Source organism: Athene cunicularia (genome assembly GCF_003259725.1).
Source record: "Athene cunicularia isolate RWA chromosome 5 unlocalized genomic scaffold, athCun1 chr5_part2, whole genome shotgun sequence".
Lineage (NCBI taxonomy): Eukaryota > Metazoa > Chordata > Aves > Strigiformes > Strigidae > Athene > Athene cunicularia.
In genome coordinates, this window is record NW_020799102.1 from 4,719,257 (window position 1) to 4,746,317 (window position 27,061).

The 27,061-nt window shown below is 37.4% G+C and overlaps 2 protein-coding genes across 9 annotated transcripts in view; both read right to left on the reverse strand.

Annotated features, from left to right (window-relative positions):
- Positions 1-728, reverse strand: part of ABCC8 (ATP binding cassette subfamily C member 8) — a 77,037-nt gene extending 76,309 nt beyond the window's left edge. Inside the window, exon 1 of the mRNA XM_026850167.1 lies at positions 691-728. Within this exon, the coding sequence (XP_026705968.1) occupies positions 691-728 (38 nt within the window). The remainder of the gene's footprint in view (positions 1-690) is intronic.
- A 13,142-nt stretch (positions 729-13,870) lies between these two features.
- The window catches only part of USH1C (USH1 protein network component harmonin), a 44,247-nt gene continuing 31,056 nt past the window's right edge, over positions 13,871-27,061 (reverse strand). For 4 of the 8 annotated variants that reach the window (XR_003398597.1, XR_003398599.1, XR_003398601.1 and 1 more), the window contains 7 exons: positions 19,899-19,940; positions 19,543-19,596; positions 19,292-19,391; positions 17,763-17,872; positions 16,987-17,042; positions 15,945-16,102; positions 13,871-15,238 (listed from right to left, as the gene is read on the reverse strand). Coding sequence is in view for 2 of the 8 variants with exons in the window: in XM_026850421.1 (XP_026706222.1) it covers positions 16,003-16,102; positions 16,987-17,042; positions 17,763-17,872; positions 19,292-19,391; positions 19,543-19,596; positions 19,899-19,940; positions 23,590-23,652 (525 nt within the window). In the remaining 6 variants the exon portion in view is untranslated. Of the gene's footprint in view, positions 15,239-15,944; positions 16,103-16,986; positions 17,043-17,762; positions 17,873-19,291; positions 19,392-19,542; positions 19,597-19,898; positions 19,941-23,589; positions 23,653-27,061 lie in introns of all 8 variants that reach the window. The other 4 variants (XR_003398596.1, XR_003398598.1, XM_026850421.1 and 1 more) reach the window with 3 other exon arrangements.

A 27,061-nucleotide genomic window follows, 5' to 3' on the forward strand; every position in this document is an offset into this window, starting at 1 on the left:
CTTTTAGGCATCAGCAATAACGCAGAACACTTTTTTTCTTTTTTTTTTTTTTTTTAAAAGGCACTAAATTAGTGATGACAGAGGCACTATAGCCAACAAGAAAAAAAAATTTTTTAAACCTGCAGCTTTCCACGTTTTTCCTCCACTGTGATGAAGATATTACTAGATTAAATCGTGTAAACAGTTGTACTCTGCCCTCAGAGGAGACTTCACCATCGTATTAAGGGTTGGACTAGACGATCTTCAAGGTCTTTTCCAACCTAGATGATTCTGTATCCCAAACAGCTATTATGTTTGTGCTCTACGGTTTTTTACCCCTTAAATGAATTCAAGTCTAACTTTTTTTTTTTTTTTTTTTTCCCCCACCCAGACTGTTGCAGCCTGTGGAAATCAGACCATTAATTTGAATGGGTTCCACATCACTCCCTGAGCAATTTTATGTATAACAAAATAATCTAGAAATCAAGCTTTTCAAACCTTTTTGTCTTGAGTAGAAGTTAGGCTCAGCTAACAAATACCTCCATGGTGGGGGATAATACTGGAAAGTAAAACATGATGTGCATTACAAGTCTGCACTTGACTTACATTTCCAAGCAGAAGTTGAGATTCTGAGAAATTCTGAGATTCAAATATCTCCAGGGATGTAGCCATGAAATACTCAGCACTAAGATTTGTAACCAAATCCTTTACCTTGGAGCTCCTTTTGTTCTCAGGTCACACTTATCCATTGCTTAGCTGTGTTTAATACAGCTTGCCACATCCTACAAAGAGAAATGCAAACAAAGAATGCCCACATATCCAGGCTTAACTCTTCAAAATGCAAAAGCTACAAGTTGGCTACATGCCTCTAAGGAAAATGACCCCATAAATGAAAAATTTCCTTGTTTTTCTTTTAATTATCAAGCTGTGGATGCTCAACATAACAGAGCGTTCGATTTCTAGGACAGAGAGCTCTACTAATAGACTTGAAAATTAATTCTGTCATGCTGCTTTTATTGATCTTGCTGTGGGACAGGAGGAAAGACAAGGTAATTCTCTGCATGCAACATATTATTTCCTATATATGGTCTTTTGGGGCTACAGCAGTGTGGTTAAAAATAAAAATTAAAAGACTAACCCCCAAGCCAAATCCTCTATATATGTATTTTCAAATATTAAAGTTACACCCACACTGGAAAGACTATAATTATATTAAGTTTTGGACAGAACTCAGCATTCATGTGAGCTTCTGGTTAAGCTCATCTCTGTTATCCTAATAGTTATTTAATAAACAGTGTGTGCAGTTTACATGCAGATAATTTAAAAATCATTTATATGTTAGTATTTCCGGAGGCCCCAAGTAACACAAGGGCTCTGTGTTACAGATGAACAAATAGCAGCAAAGACCTCTTGAGAGCTTACCCTCTAGAGACTGAAATCAAGGGGCAAGATTTGAAGGAGGAATCATCATCACCTTCACTGTGATTGGAGAACTAAACACAGAAACTGAAGATTCCCAAAGTCTCTAAAGGAATCTGGGAACTGAGCTCACATCCCCAGGCTCTGCAAGGTCTCTGAACCTTGTGACCATCTTCCTTTACTACCAGGAGTCAATCATGATATTTCTGAAAACTTATTTCTCAAACAACAAAACACGAGGAGACTCCAGTTTGGAATATTTTTTCAATGGTTTTCAAATGCAGTGAGTTAACATGGTGGTTTAAAATTAGTGGTCTCAGTCCAGGTCCTACAACAGATGTGTAGGACTCTGTTGTACCCATTGTGTGAGGTTACACCCTCTGCTACACTCTGTGCACCCACCACAGAGCTAAAGTTGAGCGAGAAGTGTGTCAGCAACCTGAACAGAGATGATGGATTAAACAGAGAAGAGTCTTGAATTAAAACTAACTACTTAATGAAATACTGAAAAAACCCACCCTGACAGAAATAGAAACATTTGGCAAACTGAAATTGGTAAATTGAGCATTCTTAGCAAAGAAACACAGATATGCACACACACAAACTCTTTGAAGAACTCACTTTCAATAACAATGTCACAATTCTGTCCCTGATGTAACAACGAAGTCAAGAGTGCTGAGTTTGAACTAATACTGGTTTTGCTCACTAAAGCATCAAATAACAATTTCTTTTTCACTTACAAATGGTCAAAGAGCTGTATTATTTCTGAAAAGCTTAGACATGAATTGCCTGTGGTGTCAAAGGACCGAATCTCTGAAACCCAGACTATCTTTGCTAGTCCTGTGTCCAGTGGACTTTGGAGCAGGTCACAGAGGAATAGTTTTTTCCTCAAAGCTGCATTTTTGTGAAGCTTTGTGAGAACAAAATTACTTCTCGAAGTACAGAAAAGGCAAGTAACAATATGAAACCAACAGGTAGACAATTACGTTTATTGGCATGTTGCAAATGCAACTTAATCTTTCATAAAAGTCCCCTTAGATCTTGTTTCCCTCATTCTTTTCTGACTACTTCCATATCACAAGTCATCAGTTTTCTACTTTGTCACTTCAGCATATTTATTAGAAATGAGAAATCAAGTTAGATCCTGTCAGCCACCAGCACATTTAATAGGTGACTGGAAACACTCTGGAAGCACCTCGATTATTTGAAATTGAATTCCAGACAGACAAGGGCAATATTTTTCACTCAAGGAAAAGAATAACTTTTTATGCTTGCCTTAGAATTTGAGTTTGTCTACAGGATGCAGGTAAGTTTTGGTATTCGCAGTCAAGTACGGACACTTTGGAATTTAAAACCTAATAGTTGTTTTTAACAGAGAAGAATATTCATTTATGTGGAAGCTTTTATTTTTATTTTCTAACACTGTCATTTGTTTCTTGTTCCTCTTACTCAGCTGCTTTGCACTGACCTCTCTTTCTCAACAGTGCTATGTACAGGATGTGGTCTATTCCTAAAAATCACATTTTGCTACTGCGGATCACTCTGCAGGTTTTTGCTTGTCTTTGCATCTACAAACACAGATACAAAAGAAAAATAAACTTTTGAAAGTTCTGAACAGCCACAGCTCATATTGAACTTTAGTTAGTTAAGCATATAAGTTTAGGCATCGAGCAGGAAAAGTTTACTTTCCTGTGTATTTTAAAGTCATTAACAGGATCAAGTATCAAAAGGAAATCTTACTCAGAAAAAACCTAATAAAGCAAATCCTTATTGTGATTTAGAATTTGCCAAACAAGATGTACTGATCTATGACCTCTGCTTCCTATTAAATTATGCTTTTGAGGTAGAGAGAAAAAGCAATTTACATAATTCAGGGAAAGTACCAATTCAAAAGCACATTGGGAAAGGTTGAGAGGAAAAAAATTGGAGAAAATCACCTTCAGAGAAAACTGTTATTTTATTCTTGTGGAACAAAGAACTCTAGTCTAATTTTACAGAAGATATCATTTGACAAAGCAAATGAAATTTCTTTGTAAAAATTGTCTAAGGTCCTACTAGTAAAAATAGTGCAATAAGCATAATAGCACAGAGGCTCACAGAAATGGCTTTTTTCTCTAAATAAACCTTATTAATTTTTAATTGCTGACCCTCATTAAAAATGAAGCAAGAACTTATGAGTAAGCAGATCTATCTTAGAGTGAAAACAAAATACAATCATCTTTAGGCAAATACTCAGATAAGTGTTTTAGATTAGAACAGCTTATTTTTAAGTGTGTGCCACAGAGCTCCATTGCAACTAATGAATGGGAAGTCTTTTGCATCCACTTGTTACATCACCAAAAAAAGCAGCATACATATTACTGATTCAAATATTGTTTGTTTCCCATATTTCACACAGTAAGAATGGTTATCAGCACTTCTTTTCTCCACTCGATCTTCACAGAATGCCATTCTCCTTTACTATGACCGAGGAAGCCATACTATGTTATTGCAGTCCTTGAATACTCTTCAGGCATGTTGTGGCTTCAGCTGGATACATGACCTCTACCGTTAAGTCATTTTATGAAGCACATTTTCCAACATACAGCACATTTTCCAACATTCAGGCAGTTACACTTGCTTTGAACCACCTCCTCTGCTGAACTCTGGCTTCTTAGTTCCATACAGCCAGAGCAGTGCTGACTTGGCAACACCATGTGGCACTTGAAACCTGGGGAAAAAGCTTGCTCTTCTCTTTGCTCACTCTCCTTTGAAATGTTAAACAAGCACTCATGCATTTGGTGATACCTGGCAAAACACATGGTCAATCAACTAATGACTGCAGGCTGCTTCCCTTAAGAGCCTGACCTAAGGATACACCTGGTCCTCCGCTGTTCCCCTGTATCACCAGGATTCTCCATGATGAGGACGCTATTCTCCAGGTACAATGCTTTCCTCGAGTGATGGTGCTCTGCATCTTGCTCTCACTAGGCAGAGGGTTTACTGTCACACTCATCAGTTCTCTCTCCTCTGGGCATTCCAAAAGAAAAGCCAGCTTTTCATTAAAAGGTTTGCTTTTCCTTTTACCTGCCCACTTATTTACTCCACCGCAGGTCTAATTCATCCTGTGAGTATTTTGAAAGGTAATTTATTACCCCAGCTTGGATAGTGCTCAACACTTGAAAATATTTTGAGTGGAGGTGAGAAATGCAGAGACAACCCAAGCAGCAGTAATTTTTGAAAAATCAGGCCTAAACTGATTGTGTATTTACTCCCGACTATCCTTGTGCATAGATGTACTCTTACAATCTCTGCATGATCTCACTGATCACATTGTACCTTAGTTTATTTCTCCAGCATTTAAATGGTTATTATTTTTAGTACTCCCTGTGTAGTACTCGTACCTTAAGTGTTGTGTTTTCCTCAGGAGGATAAGTTGAGTGCTGTGAACTAATTCATGCCAATAAACGACTCACACACTGGCTCCAGTGTGGTATTCTTCAGCTAATGTTATCTTAGTTACGGATGCAGTCAAATGCCTTTATGCTGCTTGCCTTGTATATGGACTCTTGTATATAAAAGAATATTTTGCCTGTTTATGCTACAAGAATCACAGTCACTAACAAATAAACACATAACCAGCATTCATTTCTGAAAGATAACAGGGCTAAAAGTCACTGGCCTTTCTAGGAACTCTTCCAAAAATCAGAAATTAGACTAAAAACTAAGATTTGAATTGTTTCTTAAAAATCATTAGAAATAAAATGAAGCTACCGTCTTTCCTTTTCAGAATAGAAAATGGTTTTCTGCTCAGGCAAGCTAGTTGATTTGTTTACTCACCACCTGGTAATTGTTACAGGGTATCCTCAATTTATCTAGTGGGTAAAATCAACAAAACAATTAGAGAGAATCTTAAAGCTATACATTCAGACTCAGATTTGTAATGTATTTTTCTTGTGCCATTCTTTGACAAAATTTAAAAAAATATTAACAAAAGGGGTGTTGCAGTTTAATGAGGTTTTGCACTACATTTTTCTTCTATTTATTTTTAATAGATTGCAATGTGGCATTTATTCTAGCTCCTAAAATAAAACAATGACAAAAGAAATCATCACACTGTGAATTAGTTTAAAAAAACAAAGCTCATGTGTATGCACAAAAATCTTGATCCTGTATAGCCAAGACCATTTATTCCCTGTTGTAATTTATCATATAACTAATTAATTGTCAAAGGCCTATTTCAGGACACTTTCCTCTTGAGTTCAATCAACACACAGATTACATTTTGGATTTTCAGAGGCTCAAGGGAATTAAAACAATCAATACTCATACAAAATATAAAGAAAATTAATTTACTAACTTTCTACTTAGTAACTCACCTCCTAGCCAGTGGGGACTTTCTTTTCCCCTATTGTTCTTAATTTTTCCCCTGATGATTTCAGCCTGAAGCTCATTATCTCATGAAGCAGTACAGTGTTGTTTGTGTACAGCAAAGTGCTGTACCTCCATTTGTAGGTGTGGAAGTTTTGCACAGAAATAACTCTTGTCTGTGAAACTGTTACCCAACAGCAGTAAATCCTGAATGCTCACTTTATGGCAGATGGTTCACAGCCTCAGCCTTTAAACCACCCAGAGATCCTTTCCTCTTGATAGGGGTTCTTTAGGAAGAATCAAGTAGCTTTTGTAAAAGGGCGGGAGAGGGGAAGATACCTTCACAACTCTCTCCAGTAATGGAACTTGGCACTATTCTTTGCCCTCAGGAAAAAAATATTTTTGTAAATATTAAATATCCAGAGATCCTGCCCACAAATTTGTAACAAGAATAAGACAAAACAAATACCAAACCCTCAAATCAGTGTGCACTGTAAAATGCCCCTTGTGCAAAAACAATGCAGCATCAAGGGAGCTAAAACTACTGGCAAGTTTAGGTCACATAAAATTAGAGTTTTTGAGCAAAGAAAAGAGGAAAAATTCTAAATAGGAGCAAAAGCAACTGCTCAGCACATAACACCATGGCAGTTTGTGAATAACAGAGAGAACTTCCCTCAAGGAATGATCCTGCCCTAATATTTTGAACTCTTATCCCACTCTTACAACTAGAAATTCCTTAAATGGCTGAAATAAGGGGTGGGTGGGAGTAGTGAATATTCAGGTTAGTTTTCATGTTACACAGTACATTTACAAGTTGTTTTTAAGAGTGAATAACAGAAACAAGAGCCTTGCACAGCTACAGCATCCTTCAAGTTAGTGTGGTAGAGAATGGGTTGAAAATAATGGAGCATTTAAAGTAAAACACTACAGCTAATCTTTTTCCTATACTATGATTATTTTTGCTGTGAAATTTCTTGAAAAAAAAAGATTTAGAGGTGGAACCATGTTTAAGATGTATTGGGAGTCTGATGCTGAATGGCACTTATGTGCACTATTATCATACAAATGGCAGCAAACAACTCTAGGTATCCACTTCAGTGCAGGATGTAAAGCAGCTGTAGATCTCTCTAAGAACTGCTCATGGGAAAGTATGAGCTATTGGTAGGAATATTATGTGCTTAAATAATAAAAATCACATTCTGATTTTTAAAAAAATCTAAATAAACTGTTCTGGTTTAAAACAAAAAAAGTTGGAAATGTTGCTTTTTTTCTGGCAATGATTATAAAGAGAATAAACCCTTTTCCTTCAGAAGTAATTCTCTTTAGCACGTGCACTACAGTTTTGCTAGTGGTAACAGAAGACTAAAAATAATGCTTTGTATTGTACTTTTCTTTTTAAGAGAAGCATTTTTTTGTTGTTATAGAAGACTTTCTGAAAAAATAAATCTGTTTCTCAAAGTTGGATGTTTTCTTTTCAATAGCAGCATACGTTCTATTGTTTCACTCTACAGCATTAGTGAAGAAAACAACCCTGACTCATGAGCAAAACTGTCAATTTGCAGTTTGCTAAAACTGTAAAAGAACTTCAAAGTTGCACACACGTGTGATTGATAGAGCTAAAATCACACTGAAGATATAATGAGAACTGACAAGTAACACGAACAAACACCGTGTTTGCTTTTACAATTTTCAGAATAAATAGCCTATGAGACCAGTTTATAAAACACAGTAAAGAGAAATGCCTTAATTCACAGGAATTACTTTGTAGAGAGTCTGTAGGAAATAGTTTGCAGTCTCCTTGGTAGGAGAGTGATGTCCTAATACAGTCCCAGGTGCTCCTCAGCCTAAGCCCATGGCTCCTCAGCAAGCCCCGGGCAGCCACGTGCAGGCATAAAGGCTCTGTGCCCACTTGATACTGCAGGTGGACAAGTCAGAACCACCTATGCAGGGTACAATTACCAGACTCTCATCTTCCCTCCCATATGGCATTACTCCTGATTATTTTCTTTTTCTCATGGTTGTAGGTAGCCTGCCTCAGAATGCTTTCCCCAGGCTATATTTGTCTTCTGTGATAAGAAGGCAATACGAGCTAGTGGGAACTTTCTGCATGTCTGCATGTTAGCAGTTCAAATGTGAAGGGAGATGTCAAGAGCTGAGGCGTGGAAGTTTTTCCACATCCAATCATCTGCTGTCTGTTTTTCATGTACAGTGTAACAGCAATGCAGTGGAGACAAGAACAACCACATCCAGCTGGAGAGCACTGACAAGTGATGATTTTCTCATGTGTGCCAGAGATACATCTTCAGCACACGCTCAAAGTAAGTGGGCAGAAAATGTACGTTTGCTTTCTACATATTCCCAATCCTGAAACTGGCCAGGGCTTCTTTAACAAATGCTGAACTGCCTATGCTTTTCACGACATCATAGAAGAGCCCTGGCCTTTTCCTCATTTACTTGTATTTTGGGCCATGAAAGCTCAAGATATTGTGAAGATAAGGAATGGATCATGCTAGAACTAGATAAAGACTCCGCTCTCTTCCACTCTCAGAAACACGGCTGCTCCATGATTGAGAGAGGACATCAACAATAAAGACAGAATAGGTGAGATTTAATTCTCAGGTGTAATCTGCTTTCTAGGAAAATGGTGATGTGCCTTGTATAAAAGTCACTTGCATTGTCCTGCTGTAAAGAGAGATAAGCATTTTCTCCCTTTGTGTCATTTATAAATCTAGCCACTTTTCTCCATCTATTTACCATGCTATTTTAAACATATCTGTTCATGTACACATGATTCTAAATATCACATTAGCAAAGGCAATGCCAGGTAATTTTATCATTGAGAAGGCATGTAATTCATGAAGTACTCTGTAACACTACAGACAAAAAAGTGTCTGCATCTGTTTGTCTGGCTAGAGGTATGTAAGTGTGAATACTGACATAGTTAAAAAAAAAAAGACCAACAAAAACCACACACAGAGCTTTCCTGCAGCAGTACAACCTAGAACAAACCATTACAAATAAGCCACGTAACTTAATACACTCAAATAACTTTTCCCTGTGAACAATCCAACCACAAAATATGCCCACCGACTCTTTTTTAATCTGTCCTATGAGTATTAGCACAAATATGTTGCAATCAAATTCTGTACTCCAAGAAGAAAAGCAACATTATAAACTAAGTTGTACCCACCTGTTAACATTGAAATCACTGGTGAGAAATGTGTATGTTGGTTGGAGAACAGACTTGCTTCTGTTCTCCATCTCTCAATCTGGACCTTGTGCCTTGATCATTTGCATTATTTGTAGACCACAGCATGCCATGTGCACTAACTTCATTATATCAATGCTGATTTATTTGAAAAATGTGCCCATACCCAGATGTGTGGGATATGTGATGGGGATGCCTTCCCCTTCATGAAGAAAAAGCAACCTGGACTCAGGAGCACAATGGACACACCTCAATCTGAGTTCCTTCTATTCTCTTAAACAGCTACAATCTCAGTATAAACAGCTTGATGTCTGTTATGAGTGATTGCTCTGAACCGGAATTCTCTCACCCAGATTGAAGAACTCTTCAGTTTTTGATTCCTGCTATGCATGTCTCTCCTCTGCACTAAGATGGAGCTGCCTGAATTTCACTAAGGAACTGTATGCAATTTCTTCAGTCCTACCAGGTTGATACTTCACATCCAAAGATCTGTTTCATCACGATTCTTTGTGAATAATCAAAATGGAAACATACATTTCTCCTCTTTCTTTCCCTCTGTCCTTCCTTGCTGTTGGAATTGCTGCTGATCAAAAAGTGTTCCTGGATGTTTCTCTGAAAATTTCAGGTTTTATGCTGGGAGAGGGAGAAAGGGTAACAAAAACCTGTTATTACTTGGAAAATTATGATCTACTCAGTTTCAAAGGATAATCCAGAAAAGCTATTTCACCCTGTCAAGGAAATACTTACCACAAGATTTTAATCAAAGCTTAATTTTGTGCTCAGTGTTTCTAATTAAATGTTTTCTATCTGGTGTTACACTCTCTCTATTAAGTGGCATTAACACTCAAAAGCCTCAAGCTGTTGCCAGCATGAACACAGGGTCTCAGTCCCCCGCTTGCTAAAGCATCAGAACTGCTTAGGGGAAAGGCAGATGGAAAAGAAAAAAGTCAGAGAAAAGTAATTTGAAGGGTTTTTTTGGGGGGTGATGTGGTGGTGGTGGGGTAGCGTTACATAAAGAATAACCGTTAGCAACTTTCCCTCTCACTTCCTTACACCTTAGAAAAGTCCCTGTCCTCAAAAAGCTGTCTGATTTCTATCTTACTCAGTTTATGTTGGGAGGGTCTCAGTCTCTCTCTCTCCCAAACTTTCTTTTAAGCACCATATAAACAAACTCTGTTATAGCTATTGAAGGCTAATGAGTTCTACTGATGTCTGGAAGAGAAATGGTGAGAAAAGATAAGAGGAAGATAATCCAAGAAAATGGTCAGTGGGGGCTGTCGGGAAGAATAACCTTTAAAGACTATTTATGAAAATTAAGGGGAACTGCAATTCAATATGAATACTAGAACCTCAGCATTAACAGTAACAACTTTCCACAATAAGCATCTCCAGGGCTAACGCATCCCTTGCCTTCAGATTTTGACTTCAGGCCCCAATCCAGCAAAGTACTTAAGCCTGAGCAGTATTATTGAACTCAACCTATGTCAATGGGATTGGCTTATATGCTTAAATTAAGCATGTACTTAAGTGCTTTGCTGGATCAGAGCCTTGCTTGTTCTAGTCTATGGTTACCTTATAAGTGGGAAGTATCTATCAAGCACAATTACCTCTCAGCTGTGTAAGGGATATCCACTGCTAGTCATGCAGCAGGTTTTGTGATACTGGATGAAGCAGCTATCTGCAGTACATCAGACACCACATTTTTTCCATGTAGAGAAACAGTCCGAGTTGAACACCAGCCATTCAGACCTAAGCATCCAAGAGTTGCCACTCCGCAACACACTTGTTCAAAATTAATTCCTTGAAACTTCCCACCAGTGGTTGTTACGCTAATAGTTTAGCGCCTTCATTGGACATTACCATACACATTCAGCATCACGGTCCAGAGAACACTTTTTTCTTACCTGTAATCCATGATCCTCTTAAAGCTGAATATGCTTCACATTTCAAAAAAAAGTTCCTTTCTAGAGAACAGACATCTTACTGATTGCTTTTCCTATGTCTGTCTCCACTTCTTCTTTCATCTTAGATGCTTTCAGTGAAGATCAAAGTTAGCCCAAGTTACCTTGTTGTAAATATAGATAGATCCTGAGCCCCTCCAAAGTGCTGTACTATAATCTGTTTCCTGCAATAACACAGCAAATGCAGATCTAGCAATAGACGAAGAAGTATTCCAGCAGAGGCCCCCAGTATTCCAGCAGAGGCAAACTTTCTGCTGCCTTCCTTAGGAAGGAAAGCAAGCATCCTAGTCAATCTCTGAAAAGAGACTTGTGAGCAGCCCACCTGGAGCCTCCTCAGATTTCAAGCCTGCAGGAAGGGAATTTTGGAATATCCTCCAGAAATTTCTGAAGGTCAGGAAAAAAAAAATCCAGAAAACCCCTGAGAACAAGAACAATGGAAAAAGATAAAATGGGCAGAAAAAAACTGGAGGACAAACTGAGTATCAGGATCAAACACTTATTAGCTTACTGTGAGTTGATAATAAGGGATTTTAGACTCATCTGATTTATAATCCTAAGGGTCAGCTCCTTACAGGTAAGAGTCTGACTTTCCTATTATACACTAGACCTGGGTTTTAGATGGTGTAAAGGTGACAGTTCATGTCAGCACAGATCCCAGGGGGACATTTCTTTGGTGAAGGGTGGCTAAGAATTCCACAGCAGCTACCCTGAGTCCAACCCTGCTTCATTAAAGTCAACATACAGTTAAAGCATACAGAAAACATGTCAGCAGCTATTGAGTACCAAGCTCCTTAAAACCAGATATACATCCTTTGACAAGAAACCCTGTCCTTCAGTCCTGTTTCTAAGGTAAGAGGGTTTATAACATTTACATTCAGAGGTTGCATCACATATTTGTGAATTGCTGAGATTATTTGTACATGTGCTACTCAAATTGATTAAAAAAAATATCTTACTAGTGTGCGTACACTTATACACATATATTCTTTATGTATATAAATTTGTTTATGAATTGAGCATTTTTAAAAAAATTGTAACTTCTTTAAAACATACTTATGAATTTTAAAGATGCCATAGTCATATGATTAAATAATGGCCAAACTATGAATTCTTAAAGTTGTAGAATGGCAGTAATAAATAGATCAAATACTTCCCTACTCAAATATCCATATGAGTAATAAACAAGGGTATTTCCTCTCCTGTAATGCATGTCATGTTTCTGCTCCATAAGGTTTCACATTTTTTGCCTGCACACAGGCACGCACAGGCTCACAGAGTATATGCAAATTCACAGGTCTGTAATGGAATTCAAGCCTCAGTTCAGCAACTGAGTGCATGCTGAATACAACACTGTGACTAACATGGCCAAGAAATTCCTGAGAGAATAAGAATGATTGTTAACAGTTCTGAGAAACTCTTCCTCTGGGTTATTATCCCATAGAGATAGATAGTGGGTTTTAGCGGTCTTAACCAAACAAACAGCTCTGAGAAACTAGATGTATTCCCTCTGAGATTACAGCAAATGAAAAACAAAAACTATCTTATGTTTAAAAGGGTTTGAAGCGTTCGTGATACTGTCAGCGAAGTACTTGGACTTCTTCCTGCTTTGTGCATCAGGTCAGAGTTTCCATACTCCCAAAGGAAACTCAGCATTGGCTGAAAAAAAGAGAAAGTCCCATTTACCCTTACTGTCATCTTTTTGCAGATGGCTTGATTGAACAGGGGTGAGGCATGGGCACATGTAGTGACTATTACAGCCACCAGAAAACAATGCGGTAGCAACTCAAATGGGCACTCCTGTTTAAATGATTTACATCTAGGACACTCTGCTCACACATACCAAAGTAACTGAAAGGGAAGCTGCTTGAAAACTGTATTTTCTTGTAGCTTTCTCCAAGTCCTTGAGCTATCTGGCAAATGAAAGATGTGATCCAGTCCCAGGGCACTGAAAGCCAGAAATAAATTAAAAAACTACCCGACTAATGGCTTAAGATAATTTTAAGATTTCAGAAGTGTCAGCCTCCTTTTCTCTAACACCACCTCCTTACTTTGCCATCCTAACACAGGTTAAACACACAAAGTAACACTTCCTTATATACATAAAGTAATGAGCAGTAACTATTTCCTCAGCAGCCTCTCATGCATTTTAAGCTATATCCAAGCAAATCAAGTTAACAGGTTAGATGGGGAGAGGAAAGATAGCTTTGTGACTAAAAATCAAGGCTACAACTAAACTGTTGGTACTCCCACAGATTTCCCAGCTCAGTCTTCTGTGCTCCTTTTGTCTCTGAAGAAATACCACCAGTAAAAAAATGTTTCTAATATCTAATCCTTAAGTTTTCCATGTTATGTTTCTTAGTGTGCTGAGGCAAGGATCAGCACAATCAAGCACTGGTTGCAGGCTGAAGTTCATTACTGGTGCATTACTGTGGTGCTCTATATGCTGGTACGTAGCATCAGAGCATCCCTTAAGAGAGCATTTGATAGCATCACTCATCTATCTGCATTGTCATACGGTCCAGATGGTTGCAGTATGTAGGCAACTGAGAACCAGAGCAGCAGGAGGAGTACATCCTGCTGCAGTTTTTCCCTCTGGTGCTAATCTTGATGCATTTAAGATTAGATGGTTGGTTAGGAAGCCTACAGCTCTGGGTAGATGCACCCAAAGACCAAGCAAACAAAATAAACCGAAGCAGCTGCACTCAGTAGCTTGCCAACTTACAAATGACCAGATTTGCCCATAAAACCTCAGTAAAAGATTCCTGCAGCTCAGCCAAGTGACAATTCCCTACTGTGCAGAGTGAATTTTCTTTTGAATTTCACAAGGGTGGCATTTTGTTCCAAATGGGTCTGTTATTAAAGATCAACTCAGAAATCTGTGTACTTTAGCAGATTAACTATTATTATAGTATACAAACCCGAAGACAAAGAAGAAACAAGACTTCTTCCATTTGGCAAATGCAATTTTATTTCTGTATTAGTTGCAAGAGTTAAAATTTAAAACATTCTAACATGTGTACCCTGCCAGACACATTAATTGGCATACTGGAACAATACGACAAATGAAGAAAGTCAATGTAATTAATCATCTCCGTATAAGTACAGAGTTCTCATGAACATAATTGTCATTTTTCTGTATTACGGAGAGTTTCCAAACCCTGAAAAGACAAGACTTCAGTGGGAATTTGATATGCCAAAGAACTATAAACTGGCTCTCATTAGTCCAGATAAGAAACATCTAAACACAATATAAAAATCAGAATACAAACTGGCAGATACAAGGAAGAAAGGAAGACAATGACATTTCTAAGGAGGTATCTTGATAATACCAAAAAAAAAAAAAAAGTCTACAACTGTAATCATACTTATTTAAAGCTAGGTTAGTATAGATTTTATGGTCTTGAGGAATATGCTTATCAGAAGACATATAGTCACCAAGAGTGAAACCTTAGACTTAGTGACTTCCTGCACAGTTTAGTCACACATATAGACTCACTGAGAACAAAGTACATAACTGCAGACTGAATCACACCCAAATTTTCCATGCATGACTATATGAGGGAGTAATTTTTGCCATCAATACAAATACTTGGTAGCATAACTGTGACTACACATAATGATTTTATCTGGACTACTTGCTAGCTATTTACTTTGCTGGTAGAGAAGACTCCTTATACTGTATAAGCATCACCAAAATTACTCCTTATAATGCTAGCACTCCTAGTGTTACTGGTTCTTCTGCTGGCAGGGTTTTTATACTCAAAACAACTCACAACCGAGCAATAGAAATGGACATTAAGAGAGCTACAAGAATACGAGCGAGAACAGAAGTTACCTATATACATTCCCGCTTTCCCAGGGAAAATCACTATGTACGGAGTAAAAATATAATCCTTTTCACACCCAAACTGGCCTGTGAACGTGTAATCACAAGTGTTGCATGTGGGAACAGACATCTGTGTTCTATCTTCATTTGTCATTTTAGTGTCTATTTCCAAGAAAATGGGAAGATAACTTTCAAAATTTGGCCCCCCAAAATAGCAAAATATAGACTCAGTTCTCACAGACCAAACTATGCTCACTGGCAGTCCTTTTCAATGATCTTGCAAAAATCTCTTGCTGTATGCCTGTAGAATTTGAAATTACTCAAATTACCCGAAGAATCTGGTCTCTAGTTCAATTTACAGGTCTGATTATTCACGTTTCTTTAAATAAAGATGTATTTCATATGGTTATTGATTTCATATCAATTTACAGAGCAGCAGGTTTCTGCAGGGGAAAGACTTCATTTCTCCAGTGTAGCCTTCTTTAAAAAAATGTCCTGCAGAAAAAAGAAAGAGATGGTGAAACAGATGCTGTTAGCTGTAGTGCAATTTTTAGTCTTTCTGATAAGCACAATTTTATATAACTGGATCTCAGTTGAGTCATTTTGATTTGTGTTGTAAGTAATAATTGAGAAGACCACAAATACCCACATGCACCAAGAAATGTTACCTTGGTTCTTCTAGAGATCTATGACAGTACTTACAGTAATTACAGCATAGAGAAACCATACACAGTAAACTGAGTTTGTGACATGAGGATAAATTTGGGACAAACCCATTTTATAGTGACAAATTAACACAGGCAAACTTCAGTGAAAACCAAACAGTCATGAATACTTGTTTACAGGCACTCTGTCATATAATACAAATGGAAATTTGTTCTTTGGACAAGCCTTAACAAGGAAATAATTACTTATACTTATGAATTCACAAAGCCACAGCAGTGGTCCACAGATAAGGAAAAACAACTAGATTAATCCTACTTGTTCAGGCAGGGCCTATTTATTTTATAGTCTGGCAGATGATAAACCAATTCTGCAGAGGACCTCTAAGGGACATTATGAAGTCGAAACTAAATACTTATATTTTAGTAGGACAGGCATGGCAAAAGCCCAAAGAACACTCCAGCATGCCAGGAACAAAAGCAAGCATGGCATGCAATGCACAGGCAAGCACATGCTGAAAAAAATAACGCAGCCTCACAATGGACAGTCATGTTAACCCAGGTCTGGCTATTCACCATGAGGGAACACTGCAGTTGCTACAGCTGCAGGAGATACCCTTGTCTGTACACTGGTGCACTGCCTTCAAAAACCTTTCTCTGTGTGTTGGGACTGACTGTTGATGAGGGAATAGTAGGGCTAAATATACAGGATATGAAAACAAAAATAACAATGACAGTTATTTCCTTGCTTATTAGTTTATGCACAGGTATTAAACACAATTTTACAGCAATCTTCAGTTGGTGTTAGCCAGTAAAACTATTCTGATTTACAGCAGCTAATACTCTAGTATTCCACATAGAACAAGAGTCTGAGTTAACAGTAACTATGAAACTTTCCTTTGTCATTTTACTCGGTAGTAAGGGTATCTCTTCCTTCAGTCAAGCTAGAAAATGGTCTTGCTTTTGAAACTGTTTGTCTGAAGTAAAGCAAGTTGTCTCGACATGATACCTCTATCACACTTTAAGACATGAATTCTTCTGTTTCACACCTATGCTGATTATCTTTAAAAAAAAGGAACTCTGTAAATGCCACAAATTGCCAAGACACCCAAAATCACTTAGCTCTTTTAAAAATTTTACACTCAGGTTGGCTTAGGTGAGGATAGTAACTGCAATCTAATTAAAAACCCTGCAAAATTGAATTAAATGTCTGGATGTGATGAAGCATTTGTTTCCCCAAATTATGATCCATGGGGCCACAGTAAATGATCCAGACTGATATAATTTCTTACAAACAAAACCCAAACCCAAATCCTCAAACTTTAAACCAAAAGTATGACTGTGTAATCATGTACAACCAACTCTGAGAATCACCATTGTGAAAAGTCTGGGAACCACTGCTGTAATGCATGATAGCTACTTATAATTATCAAATTAGCAACAATGTGATGCAGAAGGTTATGTAGTCCACAAGAAGGAAATACTTAAAATATGTCTGATTAAAAAAAAAAAAAAAGAAAACTGTATAGACTACAGTTACTAGCCTTTTAATCCCCAGAGGAGGAAAGCTTATGCACTTACATTTCATCATCATATTCCTTTGGAGGTGATGCCGCAATGACTAAGTCAATCCAGTCCTGAAAAAGAAATGCACAGGCAAATGTGTGCTGCTAAATACTGCTTTTAGAGTTGGTTAGTGGACCACCATGGAGTATCAGACAGAGAATCAGGAAGGCAATCTGTTTCTGGAAAACCACAGGGAGCATCAGAAAGATTTCTATCAAAGATTTCTATAGGAAGACCATTTCAGGATTGAGTTGTTTGGTCTGTATCCTGAAATTTAAAAAAAAATCTACTGGTCTTGCAACAAGCTTTTAAAAACAATTATTCTAAGAAACATCCTGTATTTGGTCATTTTAGCATTTAATACAGTTTTTGCTGAGAAAACACTCACTGTAGCTGAAGTGCAGTGTTAATTGTTCATTAAGAAATCAAAGATAAGATAAGCTATTATCATAAAATTCTAATCAGCTTGCAAGTCATTCACAGTATCAAAGAGAGATTCTACAGATAAATATACTGCAAACACTCAGAATGTAATGTGTTTAAATGCCAATCTTGACATGTGGATAAATGCCATCAACTTTCACAGTAAATTACATGCATGATTTTCAGAGACGTTATGTGTCAGTATCTTCCCCAGATTGCAGCTCACTTTGGTAGTACATGGCATACCTGTTACTTTTGATGTTTGCAACCTTATTTTTATTTGTGTTGACATGTTCATGTCATGAAAGAAAAGTATAATTTATGAGCATTATAGGTAGTAGAATGAAGAAGTATGCCAGGTTACTTACCCCACCCATGTTCCAAGCTTTTGCTAGAGTTGCCTGTGCTTCTGACAGCCTGCTGTCAATTAATATCTTGCCATTTACAGCTAATATTTCATCCCCTTTCACTATGCCTCCTGGTGAAAAGACCAACATGGCATATACCCGTAAGCAAAAAGATACACGTAAGCAAAAAAAAATTCTCTGAGTCTTTTCTGTCCCATATTTATGAAGTACTGAATATAATAAAAATTGCCTTCACTAGATGTAGAGGCTTATACTAAAAACTGACACAGCAAGAAAATTTGCTACAGGAAAAAGCAAAAGGAATTTTTTAGGCACTGAAAAGCCACACTAATCTCTTCTTGATCACAACCAGTAAGAAAGTAGCTCAGTAAGATTTTCTGTAGTAGCAGTTAGCCTGTCTGGGTAATCAATCTACACAGTTTACAAACTGAGGTTGACTGTAGGCTGTTACTGCTATGAAAATGGAAGCATTGCTTAAAGACCTGAAGGTGTAAGTGGCATTTGTCAAGGGTTTGCAGGACTCATTTCTTTGCAAGAGCATGTATAATGTTTAGTCCTTAGAGCTGATTTTGACTTGCTAATCTGGAATGAAGCACAATCAGCTAGCTAGGATTGAAGAGAGGAAAACACAGATGTAAGAGGACAAGCCTTAGCTATAAGAGACCCTCACAACAGTGAGAGTCAAAGAGAAACAGAGTACTTGAGAGATCAAGTGGCTGAGATGTTTTCACAGCAAGAGTCACTTGTACTTAGGTTGGGACAAGGTCAGCAAAGACAACATAAGGAGATACTGTCCTGAGCATCTACCCGGTCATTGCGAAAATCCTCAAAGGATGAGAGATACTGGCCACCGGGAGCAAACCCTGCATGTGTTGGCATGCATGTTCTTGTGCCTTCCAGAGAGCTAAGCTCTTAGCCAGAAGGCACTGGACTGTAGTGGGATTTGGGAAGTAAAGCCAGATGTTTTCCAAAACGAATTACTATTGGGAGAAGCATTAAGAACAAAACTAAGCAGTATAGTATAGCCATGCTCAGGTAATTGCTTTGCATATGGAAGTACTAACAAATATCATTACTTGGAAATTAAAAAATCATGGAGACCATATTCTGATTTCTATAACTAACAGATTATATCAGAGACCAGGTGTTCATTTTGGTTTGGTTTGTTTTTTGTTTTTGTTTTGTTTTTTTAATATCATACTGGAAAAAGGAGAGTCCTTATTAAGAGAACAGGTCTACATTTTCAGGCCACATTATTGAAAATACTGTAATGATAAAAATACAGCAGCAGCAACCATTTCTCCTAAGTATTATTTATAATATATACATATAAATATTAATTTAAGAAAGATCCTTTAAACCATAAGCCTCTCTCTGAGCTGTCCTTAGAGCTGAGACAGAACTTGGCTGCCTTGGACAATCTAAGTGTGCCTCTCGGTACTCAGCAGAGATATGAAGTCAGACAACAACTCTCAGCCAGTGTAAGGAGCCACTTTGCAGCAGCATTCAGGTTCCCCATTGTTACTCACCATGTTTATCTGCAGCACCATCCTCATAGATGGCAGACACGACTATCTTTCCAATTGGAGAATCAATTCCTCCCTCGACTGCAAGATCTAATGATCCTTCCTATTAAGAAAGAGTTGTAGTTCAGAAAAGGCTGATAATTTTTGCCATCAACGAGAACTTAATTTTTCCTTCTTCCCAGTAAACGGGACTGTGCATGAAATGCTTACATTAACCCTTTAAATATGAATCCATCAAATCACATAGTATTTACCTTTTTAATTCGTAATAGCCGTACATCTTTTCCCATAATCTGCTCTGGGGTAAACTATGAAAAAAAATATAATGATTAGTCATTTCCACCTTGGAAACACAAAACAATTAAGCTGATCTATGTAGTTTATTGGGGAAACGGGACCTTTCCCTCCTCCAAAATAGTGTTAGAAGATCAGAACACCAGATGATTTTTTTCCTGTAAGAAAGCTCCTTTTCAACATGACTAGAAAAGTTAAAGCCCCAGCAAACCAACAAGCTAGAATCTTACACCCTTCCCAGCCCTCAAAATCAAGGATGTGTTTTTTTAATAGATTTCATATTAAACAGTGAGACATATTTGAATTCTCTCCTTACCATTGAATATGGATCAAAATCTTCCACGTATTTCTGGAAGCCCTGAGAATAAAAGAGTACTTAATTGTAAAAACATCAGCCTCATGGGACACACTTAACACACATTTTATTTATCAGTGAGAGAACACGTAATTCTGTAAGCGATGAAAGAAGAGAATAAATAGAGAAAAGCACAGAAAGGCAGCAAATAGTCCATCCTGACAGTCAGAAGACATTTCAAAACCTTATGACAGATCAGTGGTTTGAGCTGGTCATACTATGGAGCAGTTTTAAGGAATAGCTTACCACTCCATCAGCTCTGCAGTTCTTCTCTACACCTGACAGAACAGAAACAAACCTGGAAAGCATCAACGGTAGGTATGTTCTGCCACACTCTTCTGAGCAATGTTTCTTGGGACTGTCACCATGCTGAGCACTATCTAACACAAGCTGAAGTGACAGGCTCCAATTCGCCTGTCAGCAACACCACTCCATGATGTCTGGGTTGTAGGACCTTCTTCTAGCCCCCTTCTCTCCTCCTTTCCATGGAGTCTCAGGGAGTTGGCTCCGTACCACAAGCAAATGCAAGACAACAACCAATTTTGTTCTCATATTATTCTGTGGAGGACTTAAAAGTTTTGGCAGGGATTGTCTGAAATGGGGAAGATAATATTGCAGTTAGGTAGAGCAAGATTTAAGGTTTGAGAGGACGCATACCTTCCTAAACTTTCAAAACCTAGTGCATTACCCTTGTCAGACCAACACTGTGGGTCAAAAGCAAAAGTTAACTTTTCTGCGAAGATGAGAGTTCCTGAGTCAACAATCAGAAATCAATGGCGTTTGGTGGTTGTTTCTTGAGGAAGATTTCTAGTTACTGGGTGAGACTGTACGGGCAATGCTGGATATTTATAAAAACACTTCACTTATAATGCGTTTTAAAGTAAGCACTTCAGGACTTCACAGAAATCTCTACTGAGTCACATAAATGCTGTATGACTCTTGTGGCTTCAAGGTGCAATAGCCTGGGGATACAGGAACAACACAACCCTTTGCTGACACAGCAGGCAAGCCAGTATCTGAAGCAGACCAGCAGTTCAGCGTGTGATCAAGCTGATATATTCATTATTGCCCTCTTTTCTACTGGATCCATCTGATCACAAAGTCTATTCCACTCTCAGACACAGCTAAGCCTTTTTCCACTTGTAAATCAAATGCACAGCTTCAGGTTCCTCTGGTATCTCTAAGGGCTGGCTGTTAAAGTTGCAGCACAAAATATTAATGCCTCCTCCTGTTATCATCTTTATCAACTCTCTCAGTTGCCTCATTTTGACATGCCTATGAGTGATCCTCTGAGGTCAGATCTCATCCTTACCACCACTGCCTCTGACAACGTCACTGAGCACTAGTACCCAGCTCTGCATTAGACCCTCAGATGTACAACAGCACTGCCCATCTGTCCGACCACACTTGCACAGACCATGCGTCAGTGGTGTGGATGACTCTTTGTGTGGACTGGGTGTCATTACCCACGGGCAGACTGAACCGTACAGCACGAACCCTGGCTTTCCTGCAGGCTGCCTCTCTTCACCATTTCTCTGAGATCAGAAGACCAACTTAAGCAAATCACGTCCCTGTTCTGTGTTTCTTCGGAGACAGAAGAAATGTTTGCAAGGATTAAAACATGACTTTGTCTCCCCAGGCTCCAGAGAACTAAATCTTCAGGGCACAACTGCAGAATTTTTGCTTACTGCCACAAGTGGGGTTTTTGTTGTAGGGAAATATGCATTAAAAGAATATTTTGGGAACAGGACATGAGAAATGTATGGGTTGCATTACATTAGTTAACTGCTAACTTTGAGGAACTAAATAAATGGGAATTTGATCACAGACTTCAGTGAGTGTAGAATTTAATCCCGAGGGAAAACTCCTAATCATTCATTCATTTACAAAGTTTATTAATATCATGAATAGTTTTACCAAAACTGCAAGAGAAACATTTTTCAATGATAGCTACCTAAACAACTAATAGTTTTAATAGCTGAATTTGTACTCACCTTTGGAATCATGGCTGAAACAGACATCCATAGTCTTGGAGCAAGCAATTTAGAGGAAAGAACTCCAATCTCAGCCAAGTCACTAATTCATTATGTAATCTAAAGGAAGTCATTGAACTCTCTTTGCCCCAGGTCACCCTCATGAAAAACAGATGGTGCCCTTGAAGAAAGTTTTCCTGGGAAAATAATTTTTAAACAGGAAAAAAGCCAACCCTAAACCCTACAATAAAAAACCTGCAAGCAAAGAAGTGATATGATCTGGATCCAATAATGTACAAGTGCAGCTATGATACAATGAAGACATTTGCTGAACTGTAATAAATTTTCTCAGAAATGGGAATCACAAATTCAGAGAGCAGAGAGCACACTCCATATCCAAGAAGGGACTACTGAACTAAGCAACACCAAGTGGAAACCACAGTGCTAAGCCTACCCTCCCACTACTCTGGACATCTCAGCCAAAAAAAGTTAAGACCATTCTAATCCTTTGTTGACTTAAATTAACACTCACTGGACTGAACATATGGAGAATCTGGAACATCAAAAGGTTTGATTGCACTGAAACAATTATCTGTCTGTATTTCTAGATGAAAGATAAAGTTACTACTTAAAAAAAAGAAAATAAAAAGCCCAAACAACACCAAAACAGAAGTACCTAAGCCAATGGTACTGCTCCCTGAAGTTTCTAGCATCAATAGACATTAGCAACTGAGATCTGACTCAAATAAACAAACAAAGAAGAATTGAAAGAGAAACCTGTGACTAGATAAAATAAAATTTTCCAAAAGACACATCGGCTGAGAACACAACTGTTATATATACAGAACATCTTAACATTCAACGGCAACTGAATAACCTCAAAGCTTGATTTATCTTGGTCAAATCCAGTTTTCCCTTCTAGATCTAGATTAAAACTGATCAAAATAATAATTAAAAAAAAAAAACATAATTCATTTTAATCGTTTACCACTTAAAAGCTCACAACTACATGCCAACATTTTCATATAAGGTGGCAATGTATCTAACTTAGCTTGCACTAACAAAGGTGTTTTGCACAGGAACTGGCACATTTAACAGCAGCAGAGAAGTTAGGCACAAAGTACACTTCTTCAAGGGAACATCTATTGAACCACCAGTCAAAGAGGAAGAGCGAAAACTTCATCACTATGACAGAGGAAAGCAATAAAAGTAGTAATACAGAAAAAAAATCCTACAAAACACAGAAAGGCTATTTGAATAAGTGCTTTCCACCTCAAATTCCTCTGATTTTGTATCAATAACTATGTTATGATAATAGCCTTGCAATTGGAGACTCAAAGAAACAAGGAAACCTTAGGAATATTAAAAAAAAAATAAAAATTGCCAGTGTCAGATCAGTTATCAGTGTTCAACTATCTTAAAGACTGCACTAACCATATAAGTAGATACAGATCCTTCAACCTGAAGGATTTACTATCCTCTCATTCTTCATCTGTCTAGACTAGCAGGAGCCACACGCACACACTGCAAGTTTACAAATACTAGCAGTTTTCATGCACTAGGGCTATCTTGCATCCTCTGTTTTAGAAACTGAGCAAGAGGATTAGAAAGGAAAGTTTTAAATCTATGATCAACCAAAACAAGAAGTACCACACAAAACATGGAAAAAGTTATTTTACTTGTTTTTTGTTAGATCTAAATGATGAATTGTAAACCACCATCCTTTTAAACATCTCTTGTGGCTGCAAAAGAAAGAAAATTGCCAAACCAGATATTAACTTTTAGCTGTAAATAAGTATCACCTACTTACAAATAATCTCACTGATTCTGAGCTCTTTTAGGGACTGAATCACACTTGCATTTGTTAGTGCTTGTTCCCTACTGTTCAAAATGAGAGAATACACACAGTGCAAGAGTACTGAATACAAAGAGGAAAGAATTCTAGAGAAACTACAGAAATAATGCACATTTCCATACCACAAGATTTCTTAGATAAAAATTCCATTACTCCTTTTATACCTAATTTTCTACAGAACAGTGCTGGGTGTCTTCTGCTTGATTTTTGAAAAAGTAATTGAAAAAAAAACAACCAACCAAAACATGGACAAAATGCTAGACAAGCAATTTCCAAAATATTGAAAAGTCATTACATATATATGTTATACATTTAAGATTTGCTCTCTACCAGGGATTTCCTATACTGAAGGGTGAAGTCCATTATTAAATTGCTCATGAAGTTGATAAGCTGAAAGAAGAGATATGTGTATTTGGGTTCATCCCAAAAGAAGATAATATCTAAATTCCAATTACAGGTTTATTCTACTTAAGGAAAAATTATTCCTGAATTTAACTGACTTATTCTGAGTGGTCTTGATTCAGTTTGGATATCTACAAGTAATTTCATAATACTGATAAATAACTGCTGGATTTTATTTTATTGTGTTGGACTTCAGTGATTTTAATCCCGTATTGATTCTGGTTTTCTTTCATTTCCTGTGCATTAACAGAATGGTACATGGTAGTTTGGAATCACTTAAAATACAGCACCTCTTATTATGTTATAAAAATTTTCAAAACTGAAATGGGCTAAAAAAAAAAATAATTATACAAAACATTCCTCACACTTCTTCAGCCTCCACTCAAAACCCTGCATCAAATCAGTCAAGGTATTTGAGTCTTTTGAAACAAGAACAACTTTCTACAAACTAAACTTTGGTATTTACATTTCCAGACTCAATTTGCTTTAAAACAAATGACTATATGTTTCACTACTGATTCCACCAGTGTCCTATAGTCAGACTACTTGAAAAAAATATATCTATTCCTGAGTTAATGAAAGATCTGTGGTCTGAGTTTAATTAATACAAAAAAATAAGTTTTTGTCTTGAAGGACTTTTGGGCAAGTCTGGCAAGATTTTCCACAAATTTCTTCAACTTCGAAGAAAATATTCACTTAGAAAAAAATTTATTTCCTTTGCAATACAGATGATTTTGGTATAGCTATGGCTAGTGATAATTGAAATCTCCAATCACTGCACGTCTTACCACACAGTATCTAAGCACCTGTCTTGGGTCCCTTGACTGCAGTTCTGCAGAATCAGGCTTCAAATCTTGCAAAGAGAGCAAGCTTAAATACTCCTCCTTCCTCTCAGAAATGCTTCATCCAATGACAAAGGAGTGAGGGAGGCATCAAAGACTTCTAACTCACACAACAGGATGTTTGTGATAGTTGGGAGAGCAGAGTTTTGCTTCTCTGAAAACCCCACTGCTAAATCATAACAAACCTCTCATTTTCTCTGAGCCAAAATTTAATTAGCTTTGCCATGAATGTATTCCAGTTCACTCTAGTACAGCAGAGACAAACAGTTCACACTAGTTTTGACCTAGGGCAGCCCTCAGCATTCAAGGCCACAATTAAGGTTTAATCCTCACCCATCATTTTCCTATTTTTAAGTAAGAACAATTTTGTTTTCATGAAGTCTTAAAAGACCTGGCAATCTAATCTGAATTCAGTTAATCTGAAGATTTAAATCAAAACAGACACTTCACTGTTCCTATCTGTTCCAACTACCATCCAGGTAACTGGAACATTTTACCCATTCTTGCATGTTTATTTTATTCTTACATTCATGCTTTTAATCTTCTTTACAGTGAATTGCTCAAGTGTAGGCTCACTTGGTTAGATGCTCTAATCAAGTAAATCCATGAAGATCAGTTTCTAGAGTTTGGTACTCAGGACAGCCAAATTCAGTTAAAAACAAGGTAGAAGAAATTAAGTGCACTATGTCATATTAAGACATATAGACAGGAGTTCTATAAGGTGTGTGAAATCTAGCAAGACAAGAAATAGAGTAGCAAAAGGTAATTTGTCTTTGATGATACTTCTCTTTGCTAAGAGAAGTGGAACCAGTCCTGTACCTGAACCATGGACTTACATAAGGACACAGCTCCCTCCCAAACATTCCTTCCACATTAAATGAAATTGTAATTTTTTAGACATTTCTGGAGACAGGCAGGTACCTCCTTGTCTGTTTTGTCATATGGTGCCCTTTTTAATTTTTAACTAACAGAAGCAGCCTCACTCTTTAGTTCAGTATCCATGCAAGACTTACTCCACACACTACTGTGACTTCACTGCAGTGAGGATGAATACTCTTTGCTGCATTGTCATGAATGGAGGTAAGGGGTAAAAGGACTGCAAAACCAATCTATAGACTGATGTTTCTCTCAAAGTCCCATCAGAATATTGCTCCCACTGAATTCTGATCTTCCAACAAATATAAGGCAGCTTGGGAATGAAGATGATTGACATCTGAAATATTTCAGCAGACCTGTGATTTGGAAAATGTGCATGCATGCATAACAAATTGTAAGAAATTTTCTCATGGAGGTGCCTATTATTGCCAACTTGTCAAACTAATTGTAAGCAGTACAAAAACCCCCCAAACCAAACAAGCAACATGTTCAATTTCTACCAAGACTGTCTGGTCACACATAAGACAATTATCAATTTTACAAACTAGTTTATACTTGCACAACAGTTATTTATTTTCAAGAGCTAGATTATATTAACTGCAGATTATTATTTTACTTTGTTCATTCCTCCCCTAAGGAATTTTATATTGCTTAGAGATGCTGAATTACTGAACACAGTCAAAATGAAAGCTCCAGTGCATACAACTGAAAGAAATATCTATGCTGGAGGGCTCTGAATTTATTTTTAGCTTGTGTACCTGCCTTTTCTTGAGCAATTTATAAAAAGTGCTTTCATTTATCATTTCAATCCATTTATAATATAGAAGTTTCAAGATTACTGTCTGTGGGGAAACTAGTTACTAAGTATCACTTAAACTTGTTCAAACTGTAACAGGGAAAAATAAAGGAACAAGAGCATCTAAATTATTAATTACAAAAAGACAAAAAAATCCATTGCACTTTGATGAAAGGTAGGAATATTGTGCACATTGTTTATTGTCAGATATAGCATAAACTTGTAATTAAATGAAATGCAAATTTGATATTTTTTTCATCACTTAGAAAGCTCATGTTGCAATACATTGCCTTGCTTGTATAAATGTATGTATGCACACCTGTCCACACATATGCATGTAAGACACACAATTCTAATTCTAACAGTCACGATGACCCTTA